The following is a 12284-nucleotide window of genomic DNA, read 5'->3' on the forward strand; positions in this document are numbered from 1 at the left end:
TGCTTTATTTTAAACAACTAATATATTTCCTTTACGTCTACGGTAAGTTAAAATGTTCTATTTCCATTTTCACCTTCATTAAAGACTGAAAACAAAACTTCTCACTGATAGCTTTGTTTTCAAGCAAATAAAAAAATTTCATGTATGATAAAAGTGTCTTGTAGGAAAAGAGTTTCCGCAAAAAGTAAACAGGATAGAACTATTTTCCTTTTGATAAAGTCTGATCTAATTGTAAGTGCGAATGATAGCCTCGCCTTGTGTCAACATTTCATATCATTACTGTTAAAAGCACGGGTCAAACTCAAAATGAACTGAAACATTTTCAAAAAGTTTTCTACATTCTATTCAATGTTTGCCAACAACAGTCAATACCGTTCAGTGAATTTCGTTTGTGATTCAATTGCAACGAATCGGGATCACATAGGTTACAGCAATTATCTCTCATTGTTTGAACGAGTCTTAACAAAACTGTATTATTAAGGCTATTGGATACATGAATGCTGTTGTAATAAATGCGATTTAATAGCTCTTTAAACATGCTAAAGCTAAAAGTCGTAAATAAGTTCTGAAAAAAGGTACTTTTTAAATGGTCTGAAAAGGCTTTATAAACCCGTTCATTGATTTTTTTGTAGAATAATCATAAAAGTATTAACTTTTCTTCCATTTTATGCGAATTTGTATGGACAAACTGGATTTGCGAAAAAAATGTTTTATCATTAAGATGTTACGTGTTTTTTTTCTAATTCCAAAGCATAACCTGCAAATTATTTAGCTCATTAAAACCATAAAATGTATTATTTAGTCTTAAAACTTGCTTAGATTTTTTTTATCGAAGGTAACATAAAGTATGATTGTGCATTGAAAGAAATTTTGTTTTTGCATTTAATGATTTACCTTAAAGGGTGGAAAATGTTAATTTTGTGATTTAATTTCTTTCCGTGACATGTTACAACTTTAAGTCAGAATTTATAAACTGAAAATAATCAAGTTTATGACTGAAAGAAATAGAAATAAACAAGTTTTTTTCATTAAGTCGTATTTATTATGCCAGTATATTTATTTTATTGAAAGGCGTCGTGCGTTTCTTAAATTGTCGTCGGGTTTTGGGCTGCACTAAAAATAAATTTTAATTTTTCAAGCTTTTGCATTCTACTTTTTAGATTCTTTTCAGTGGAACAATTAATACACAATTTCTTGAAAGCAGCATCTTATATAAATTCATTAAATGTCTTTATTTATTATTTTAGATAAAGCTATCATAATTAAATATATTTGCATAGGACTGTTAGTTTTTGCATTTTTTCTAAACAAACTTAATCATTGCAATCTTTTATTCTTCTCTTTGTATAGATACATCAGATTATTGAGAGAAATTCAATTCAGTCTGCAATTACTATTTTCTTTTACAAATTATGCTTTTATGCTTTCTTTTTTAAGTGCTTTTATGTTTTACTGAGAGATTTAAAAAAAATTTAAAAAAAATTTTATTCATTGGCTAAAATTCTTTTCATGAAAACTTTTAGTCGAAATTTATAAACGGAAATGAATCGAAATTAACAATAAAAGAGTACAAGAAATATACAAGTTTTTAATGTTAAATTTTTTTTTTTGTTCTTTTCACAATTACAATGCTAATCACTTATATTCAATGTCTTATATACTATAATTGAAAGTCCATTATTACTTTAGAGAGGAAAATATCACTCATATAATTCAGAAATACTTCTAATACTAAAAATACTTCTTCGAACATTCGTAAAATATTTCTCGAACATTATGAATTTTCTTTTTTATTATTATTATTAATTAGGGAATATTTTTGCGAAACATTTCAATTTATAATTAATATGAGCGGTTAGATTACTACGTTGGTAAGATATATTTTGTTCAGAAATACAAATAATTTGCATGATTTTCTATCCTTGAACAATCATTTACTTTCTGCTATACAATTCAAAACTTGTCAGGATTACTTTATAATTAAATAATACTACTTTTAGTTTTAATTTGGGATAAAAATAAGATATCAATAGAATAATATTAAGAAAGGATGGCAAAAATTTACTAATATAGTCTATGACAAAGGCAAAACAATGTCATATGACAAACTTAGAAATAAAAAATAAAAAAACTTTTTTCTAAAGACAATTGCCATTATATTTACTAAGAAACTTGACAAAGACTACATAAAATGTTATATATTACCTCACTTTATTTAACTTTTATATAATTTTTGAACACGTTAGCATTTTACTTTAAATCTGTGTCTTTTTTAAAAAAATTTGTGGACACACTCTCAAGAAACTTGGCAAAAACTTAATATGTGTACCACACTGTAATTAAAATTTAATACATTTTGTTTAATGAGGTATCAAATTTAACTTTTTAGGTTGGATTAATTTAAAAAAGTGACAGCAGACGGTTCAACTTGGCACTGTATTAAAGTTACATTCAGTTTAAACGATATTGTGGTTTAACACAGTTCAAAATTTTTGACTCTGATTAGAAAAATCTAAGAGATACCTGATTATAATTTTATATTTTATTTCTATGATTGTATTTCCAATATTTTCATAAAAATGCATCGCTTGCACCAAACCGATATCAATGAATCTGCAAATTGGGTAATTTTGCGTTTTAGTCGCGTCTCTTGGTAAACTACACTATGCCAAAAACACGGATGTGAATGGCACACTTATGTAGCCTAGAATAGTGCAAATGTGCCTTTATTTCATTTATAGTGCAGTAACTGAAAGCTAAATAGTACTTTAAATGGGTTTATCTTAAGCATAACTTTTCATATTTTCGTGGTTTAGACATGGAGTTTCAATTTCTTAACAAAACTATTTAGAAATATATATATATATATATTATTATCTATTCATATTTGAATTTTATTATTGCTTTGATTATTATTGTAAAAAAATATGTAAAATATAAAAGTTTACACTTAATTTAATCAAAACTAATTTATAAGCACTGTAGATTGATTATTAGCATTGTGGTTAACTTTTAAATTACCTTAGGTAAAGTTTTAACTTTCACTGTTCAATCCTCGTCTAGTGCCTTTTCTTCCGGAGAATCATTTTATTTGATACCTTCGTTAAAGTTCAATGTTAAGTCTTCGCCTTTTCACTTCATAACAGCTGACAAACATATAAACATTCTCATCGTCTGTTAGACACATTACCTTCTTTGGAAAGCTGTTCATGAATCTACATTTCGTAGTCAATTCACTCCACCTCTCTTTTTCCTGGAGCATAATTTGTCTGTACGTAGGCTGTCATTTAAGTGTAACCCCAACGTGCCCCTCCCACTAAGGATCGCCACTGTGTTGCCGCCTCTAGACCCTAGTAATATCCACAAAATAATTACACTGATACCTTTGTCAGGCGTAAGACTTCGGCAGTTAAAGGCGAAATTTGAATTCTTGCTTGGGCCGAGGTCACTACAGGTCGAGTCACGACCCTGATCTGCCACTCCCAAGACTACGTGAGGCATTCTAAAATAGCGACAACCATTGCTGGCCTAAAGGCTTTCTGCATCAAGAGCAAAGAGTACATCTAATTAAGTTCAAATGAAGCAACGAAGGTTAAAAGACATTTTTCTTCAATTAAGATCTCCTAAAAGTGAAGCAATATGTTTCGAAAAAACTCTCATCTTACAGTTTTTTGGAAAACCGCTCTTATTAGACTTATTCAATAAGAAAGAATTCTTCGCCATAAATGATCTCATTATTTTCGAACCAATTCTGTTTCGTTTGGCTTTATATTTATGTATGTTGATTTTTATGGGTTGGGTAATTTTTACTTCGCATCGCGAGAATTTTTTCTTCTTTTTTTTGTGGTACTTATTTTAACTACTCCGTGCAACTGAGATTTAATAGCTTTCCATATTCATCGGATATATTTTTCTCTTCTATTTTCTTATTCTTAATAACGTGAATAAAAACAGCTTTGAGTAAATAAGAGAAATTATTTTCCCTTTATTTAGAATAAAATTTTATTTCTCTTTTCTTTTCTAATCCTAAAATGCTATATAAATGCTTTTTTTTTTAGCATTATTTGCAGATTACGTGAAGTAACGCTATCTTTTCATCTTCTTAAAGTAAATCTTTAATGTAGGAAACAAAAATCTGTTGACTTATTAATAATGTGTTAAAATTATATATGTCCGTACAGCTCTTGTTATCGTTTTAATTATTCTTAAATAACATTATTTCTGAAGTATGAAATGTTTAAACAATCCATAATAAATAAGCAGTAAAAATATAAGAACTGGATAGGTATTTTTTTATCATTATTTCCAAGAAGAATTTAAGGTAAAATTAAGGATGCACCTAATATTTTCTTGTTTTTAAGTCTTTAAGTGTTATTAAAACTTCAGGAAAAAGTACTGACTTTGACCGGCTTTTTTCTTTATTATTCAGAAAGCAGTTAAACAAACTAATGAAAGCTTAAGAAATCAGAAAAATGTGTTATTGTTCCATGCATAATATTGTTTTACATCGTATATGTATATTTAGCCACCACAAGTTTGACCCTTAGTTTTACTGCTAACAGAACTATTTATTGCACTTTACAAGGACATTTTATGCTAAACTGCACAGTTAAAAATTCTGTAATTTTACATGAATGTGATGATTAGTATCCATCTAAAAGTATTTATTTTTAATTCTTGTGCATCTTTTGAGAGAAGTTTATAATGTATTTGCTTATGTTATTTAAATAAGAGCAAAAAAATTTTTTATTATCCTATCTAATATTTCTGTTGGCATTATCCAAACCCTTTTTTCCAATATTTTTATTTATTGTGTTTTTTTTTAAAAAAATAATAGCATTAACTATAGGTGTACATTTCTCTTTCTAGTTTTCCAACACCACAAAGCAATGGTATTGTCCGGGGATTTGACTCATCATTTTCTTATAAGTCAGGATCGCCTTTTCTTGTAAGAAATGTGGACTCTGATGGAAATGGTAGTAGTTTAACAACAGGGTTAAATAGGAAATTAGACAATCAAAGCTCACCAACACCAGCTGAGACTAGAAACAGTAACAACAATAACGTCAACAGCAGCAATCCAGTGCTAAGTAGTGGCAGTATTTCTGATTTCTCATCCTCTCAAACACTATTAAATCTAGTTCGAACTGCTAGTGCTCAAAGTGCCTCACAATTGGAAAACTATTTAAAAGGAGCTGTAAAAAGAAGTGCTGACGGTGAAAGTCGACTAGATCCTTTAGATTTAACTGTTGGTGGAACTGCTCTTAAAAGACCAAAATTTGAAGCCGGTAGTGTGCGTGATTTAAGAAACTGTCGGGACTTTTTTCACTCTGAAACAGAAACATCAATTTCTAGTGGCAATGATGGACATGGAAGTATTAGGACACTACCTGCTAGTGGTACAAAACCTTCATGGATGTCTTTGTTAGACAAACGTATGCATGCATCTCCTACATCTTCTTCTAGGACTTCACCTAAAATTCAAAACTCTGATCAACGATCGCGTTGTGTCTCACTTTGTGTTGAAAAATCATGTTCATCACAGTCTGAAGCTAGTGATCTTTCTCATTGGACAGTAGATGATGTAGTAAAATTTGTATCTTCAGTTGAAACCTGTAGTGAATATGCTGAGGTGAGTCTGATTTTCAATTTTTAATGCTATAGATTAAGAAGTGGGCCATCTAGCAGTTTCTTTTTAAATCAGAATTTTTTACAGCTGTTTAATACTGGAAATGTTTATAAGCACACAGTATCAGATTTCCGTGGTTCAAAATAAAGCTTGATCAACGTTGTAAACTTTATCAACTTGCGAAATGAGTGCTGTGTTGCCGAAACAATGCAAATTTTGAAAAGAAATTTCGATTTAAATTAATCACCTAAGCAGATTAAATACAGTACGCGAATTAAAGTTCGTGAAAACAAGCGTGCTAGTGAGCAGAAAATGAAATACTCACACTCAGTGTGTCCAACTGAAAATAGTTTTACCATAGCACTGTTACAGTCAACTAAGTATGATTTAGCATCTCATTAGTAATTATAGCTATAGAGTAATTTTATCATTTTTGTGGCCAGAAATTGAATTTAAGGATTTACACAACCTTTGATGTGTGTCAGTGAACGCGAATGTTATTGCTACAGAATGATTGTAAAGATTTTTTGTAACCATAAATCGAAGATATTGGCTTGCACAATATTTAGTTTCAGCCAGACGATGTGATAGGTCACACCTTTTATCTCACAATCGACCATTCGGTATTTCTGAGATCAGAATTTTTTGAGGATGTCATTTCGCATCTACGCAACTCTAGTTTGACGTTATTAGACTATTTCTTATGATGCCAGATTATTATTAGACTATTTCTTATGATGGGATAATTTTTCTGTGGGCAATTTTCAAACGATTCGGTCCACTAAGCACTATATTACTGGATTTGACTGCGAAATAAAATCATGAAACATCAGAAATGCACGAACTAGTCAGAACAAGCACTTGAATAAAGTAGTATTTCATAAATAATTGGAAGTCTTGCTGTTGCTAATATAATTTGTGCTTATTTTATCGCATTTTAGAAAGAAACTACTGACTGACCCACTCTGTTAATATAATTTTATCTATACAATTTTATAAGCTTAAAATTGTAAGGTTTTCTACTATTCTAAGTCGTAGAAATTCCTTTCAGTCTTTTCATACAGTAGAATTCTATTAAGGGTAAGACCGAATATTTCATTCTTTATTAACGAAAAATAGAGAAAAAATAAAAATTACCAAGTTTAGAAAAAAACGTTTTCATTGTATGTATATAATTTTAAAAAAATAGTTTTCATAATTTAAAGTTTAAAAAATGCTGAGAATTTTGTAGCACCCAATAATTATTGCATTTATGTTCTGTCATAGTGTTGCGAATGCAAGCTAAGTTTTTAAGCGTATACTGGATTTTAAAAAAAAAATTATCTTAATAACCTTTAGAGTTTATCGTGGTTTCTCTTTCTCATAACGCAAATAAAAATTCATATCATTCAGAAGAAGAAGAAAAAAAAAGGTGAAACGTTATGCTCCTTTATTCCTGTTAGTTCAAGGTTATAATTTTAAACTCCTAAATGCCATGGAATAAGAATGCAGATTGATTGCGGATTCAAAATGACAAAAAAAATTAAAATCTAATCATAAATATAGCATGATAGAAACATTTATATTTCTGTTCTATAAACCGAATGAAAGATTAAATGAAGTATTGTCCCGCGAAAAATCAAATTAAGAATTCTTCAAGTGATGGTTTTATGTTCTTTAACTGAGACAGGTGTCATGAAAAAGTTATTTTAAGAATCAATTACTTGAAGAAAAGTAATGATTACTTGGAGGTATGTGTTTACATATCTCGAGCTTTGCATTTTGACGACAGTTCCAGTTCCATCTAAGAGGTACTATGACCCAAGGCTGATCCGTATTTTTGATTCTATCTTTTGACCGGCTTATCTAAGTTTATTTAATTTTCTTGCAGTAGCTAGAACATGATACAAATCTAAGTGGCATTTTCTTTCACGGCGCACACTTCTATGGCCTCAAGCTTTCCTGAAACATCAATGGATGTTCTAGGTCAACTCTATCCACCCTACATTTTAAGAGTCAGTATTAATTAAAGGGAGTGGCAGTTGGGTCCGGTTGAAATGACCTTGAATGCCAATAAATAGGGCACGTACCCCCAACAAATGAGGTCAATAATAGATATCCTAATGTTACATAAAATATCGATAGCAGATCTTTGGGATCATTGATACTCATTAGCATTGTGTCAGTGAACGAAATTATTAACGTGATTATTTAAAGCATAATATTAAAACTCCCCTAAACATATCAATAGTGCATCTGTAGAGAGTTCAACAGAATCAATCACATTTATTCGTATCTTGGTCTTTTAAAAAAGCACTCAAATTACTTTTTTTTAAACTAATTATGTAAAAATTGGGTATTATTATGATTACTCTTATTCTTTAGGATAGTTATAGATTTTAGTCCCCCAAATATCAAGTAGCGATTGCGAATTTCGTCCTTTACTTGACATATATATTATATTTTCTCAGGCTCAGATTTAATGTCGAATATGTACCGACAAGAGTTCGACTCTAATCCTACATTTTATGTTCAGTCATCGAAGTTTAATATTTTAAATCCTTCTCGCTAAATAGATTTTTAGTTCATTTTAATTTACTTTTTTTTAGCATCAGTATTTAGTTTTTTTCTTTTTTCCCTTTTTTTTTGTATCTTTGAGTATCAATAAATATAGAAACGTATACACATTGTCTTAAATTAATTTAACCAAAATACATTTATAATAATAAACATTGCAAACTACATTTTAACTTCAGCAAAATGTTAAATTTTAGCTTTAGATATTTCTGAAGACAATCGAAAACTATGATATTCTCTTATAATTCATTCCATGCACAAGTGGTTGTAGTTATTAGAATCGAGATTTATTTAGGAAATATTGATATTTTCCAATGTATTGCAATATTTTGCAATTTCACTAATTTACCTTAAATTTTTATTCGTCAATACTTTCTTTATCCAAATGAAATTTATCAACTTTCACGAAATTTTCGTATTCGATTTTTATCGTTTTAAATAGTACTTGTGGTTTCAATCATAGTCTATAAGGATAATGATATCATTATATCTGATAGTTATGTCATCGATGACACTCGGGGAATTATCGAAATTGATATTCATCATTATCAATAATAATCAAGATATTATTGTTGTCGATTATTGTTGTTTGAAATACATTTTTCTAGATTCATGCTATAGTTATAATACTTTTTAATATTGTTATCGAAATGATTAAAAAATGTTGATACTTAATGATACATAGCCTAGCTCTACTATTCACTTCTTAATAAACTCTGAATATTCTTATAAATTATTAATAAAATTCTTATTTTGTTATACGAAAATTTTCATTTTGTTCATTTTGCTATTAAGAGAAAAAACTAACGATCACAAAAATAAATAAATAGGATATTTATATAATGTCTCTGATGTCCTTTTTAAATATATGAATGCTATCTATTTTAATATCCGTTTATTCAATTATTTTTTTATGAATTTATTTGCTTCAAGAAAAGCAAAGTATCAATTTTGAGATAATTGTAATTTTTGTGAAGGCAAGTAATTATTTAAAAATGTAAATATAACTGATTATTTACTAATAAATTCAATATTTAATTATCCTGGTGAATCTACACTGTAAATAATTTTCGTGTATCTGAAAGCTAAAAATGGGGACAATTACTTTGCTGGCAATTACCTAACTGGTGTTTCACTAAGTGTTCCACTACACCGAAACCTAGGATTTTGTTGCTGGTGTAACGAAACCCTAGAATGCTCGTTTACTCTACTTGGTGCAATGTAACCGTCACCAGGTTTGTTATTCAATAACTCTTAAATTTATAATACTACCAGTTATATATAATACACATATGAATCAGTAAAGTTACTTTTACGATAAATATAAAACAAGGATCATAAATTTACGATGCATATGTATAATATTTCTTGAAATAAAATTAATTTACTAATCAAACATACACACAGCATTCTTTCCCATCCTCGCATTTTCGTCTCAAAATGATTATTTAAATCATAACTATCGATAAATGATTATTTAAAAAAACTATTATCGATGTATATCAAGCGTTACTTCTGATCAACTGCACGACTGCTTTATAATGTTGTTACTTTAAATTAAATGCCTTAAAACTTTTGCTTATATTTCTTCATTATTAATAATTCAATTACAATTACGATACATAATCTATAACGATAAGTGCCATTATTTGTTTTAATTAAGAGAATCCTTATTTTTGTGAAGAAAAAAAAAACTTAATAAACCGATAAATTCCATTTTTTAAACCTAAAATTTTCTTTTACTCCAATAATTCTATAAAAAATTTAATTACAAGGACATTGAAAACTTTTTAAATCTGTTTTTGGGTGAGTACTTTGAATTCCTGATTTTGTATACGATATATTTCAGGGTGTCCATTAAGTTTTACTGGAATATTTGCATCGCTAAGTACACATAAAACAATCTCTTGTCTCGAGACTTTAAAATATCCGAATCTGTATCTTAATGCGCGTTACTTTATTTTCTTACGGCATGATGGAAGTGAGTTAATTTTTTCTTGGAGGATAAACATTTGGTTCGGTGGCAATTTCATAATCCTCGAAATTACCGAATGTGCTCCTTTGCGATTCGCTACACCAAACAATAATATAAAATTTAAAAAAAATAGTGCCTAGATTTCAAAACGTATCATCATTAATGGTTTGGAGAACTTTTTCAAAGTAGGAACACTTTCATTCGGTTGAATTTTGGAAAACTCAGCTTAGGTACGTCGAAGAAAAACAGCAAGATTGTGCTCATTTACTTACTGCAAACATTATCTAACACTAGTGTAGAGATAATTTGATTAATTTTCTGTCAAACGGTGAATAACCTTATGCTCTCTGGATCATAATCTATTGAATAACGCTGTTTCTTTTACAGAAATTGAAACAAAATACTTTTAACCACGCCTCGAAATTTTTTGTTTGAAATTATATGAGAACTTATTGCATATCCTTTATATATTGTATCTCTTTTCAAAAAGGAATAATGGAATCGATAAAAAATGACCACAACTTAACTGGAAGTACTTTTTCGATCCTTCTTATGAAGCAGAATAACTACCTGTTCACCCTTATTTCTCCCTCTAAAATGTTTATTCATTATTTATTGAATAATTCGTCTACTAAACTATTGTCATGAATAATACTTTCAAAGTTGAGATGAATTAGAAAAGTTCAGATTACCATTGGAAGTCTATAATTATAATTATTACGGAAGGCATGGAATAAAAATAAACTGATTTTTATTCGTTCTTCGTGCTTGCCTCTGGGAAAGAAACCCGAATCATTTGACATTACGATCGTATTATTTTATTCCATGCAAAAGAAGCCTATTTGTATTTTTCGTGTTTTTATTAAATGTCTGCTCCAAAAAAAGAAAATTGGTGAACAGTATTTGCACCCAATAATCGAAAGGCAAATTAATTATCTCTCCAACTTTGATCACGTATATCACATTTCCTGGCTTTAAATTATACCTTTTTTTTGTTCATAAATTATAAAAAAAACGAACGGAAAAAACGAAATTGACTAGATTCTCGCGAAATAATCAAAGAGTTCATACGCACGAAGATCATTATTAAGAATTTAAGCTTCCGAGTAATTTACACGTAATTTTAATTTGTGGTTAATGATTTTATTCAATATATTCTTAACATAGATGTTATAAATTAGAATTTCAGTATGTATTATGTGGATTTCGCTCTGTTAATAAGCTCACGTTTTGCTTGTAAAAATACTCATTTGCTTATTGTCCACAATGAAAGAAGAACAAATCTTATTTTCTCGTGTGTTGTTTTGCTTTATTTTTTATCCGATTTAATAATCTATCGTATATACTGGTAATGAGAAGATCGCCATTGTTCGAGCCACTTTATTAAATCAAACAATTGAGTACATAAAAAAGGGATGGAAAATAAAGATCGTCAAATATTTCTTCATGCGGAAAATATCTGCTTGTAAACAGGATATTTTTTTGCTTAAAGCGACATATAACTTAAAAGGAGGAAGTTTTGAAATTTGACACGATATTGCCTACCATCTGGAACTAATGTTATTATTTGAATAATATTTTATATTCCATAGAATGTATATTAAAAAAAAATTATAAAACTTATAAAATTTTTCTTTTTAATCTAGACATTTTACCAATGAACAAACGCTTTATGTATCGTCGTTACGAACATGTCTTGCATAAAAATGAAATGTATCCTAATTAATCAAGCATTCTTTATATAGATTTTCTTATAATTATTGTTCGAACAGTATTCTTATTAAATATTAATATTATTCAATAAGAGTAAACCTATAATAAATTTTAATATTAACATTAATACTGTACAGAACCCGTTATCCGGAAATCAAAAGACCGGAAAACCAAAAAACCGGAACGAAATTCGATAAATTTTCCTGCCATTTTCGTACAAAAAATTTTTTTTCCTCTTAGGATTTTAGGATTTTTCTTTCTATTTTGAAAGATGCTTACCTTACCATCATTTTGGAAATAATCATTAGTGTATTTACTTCATCGTTTTTTCTACTTTTTAAGATTATTTTCAAATTTTTTTTTTTTTTAGTTGGGTTTAACAGTAGAAAAAACGGCTTTTTGTAGCAATTC

At 28.7% G+C, this 12284-nt stretch overlaps 1 protein-coding gene across 3 annotated transcripts in view; it reads left to right on the forward strand.

Moving 5' to 3' along the window:
- LOC107436447 (sex comb on midleg-like protein 4) overlaps positions 1–12284 on the forward strand; it is a 250459-nt gene that overhangs the window by 198344 nt on the left and 39831 nt on the right. For all 3 annotated transcript variants that reach the window (XM_071187316.1, XM_021145057.3, XM_043040071.2), the window contains exon 5: positions 4870–5632. In XM_071187316.1, coding sequence (XP_071043417.1) covers positions 4870–5632 — 763 coding nt within the window. The remainder of the gene's footprint in view (positions 1–4869; positions 5633–12284) is intronic.

The sequence above is a fragment of the Parasteatoda tepidariorum genome, chromosome X1 (genome assembly GCF_043381705.1).
Source record: "Parasteatoda tepidariorum isolate YZ-2023 chromosome X1, CAS_Ptep_4.0, whole genome shotgun sequence".
NCBI classification, from domain to species: Eukaryota; Metazoa; Arthropoda; class Arachnida; order Araneae; family Theridiidae; genus Parasteatoda; species Parasteatoda tepidariorum.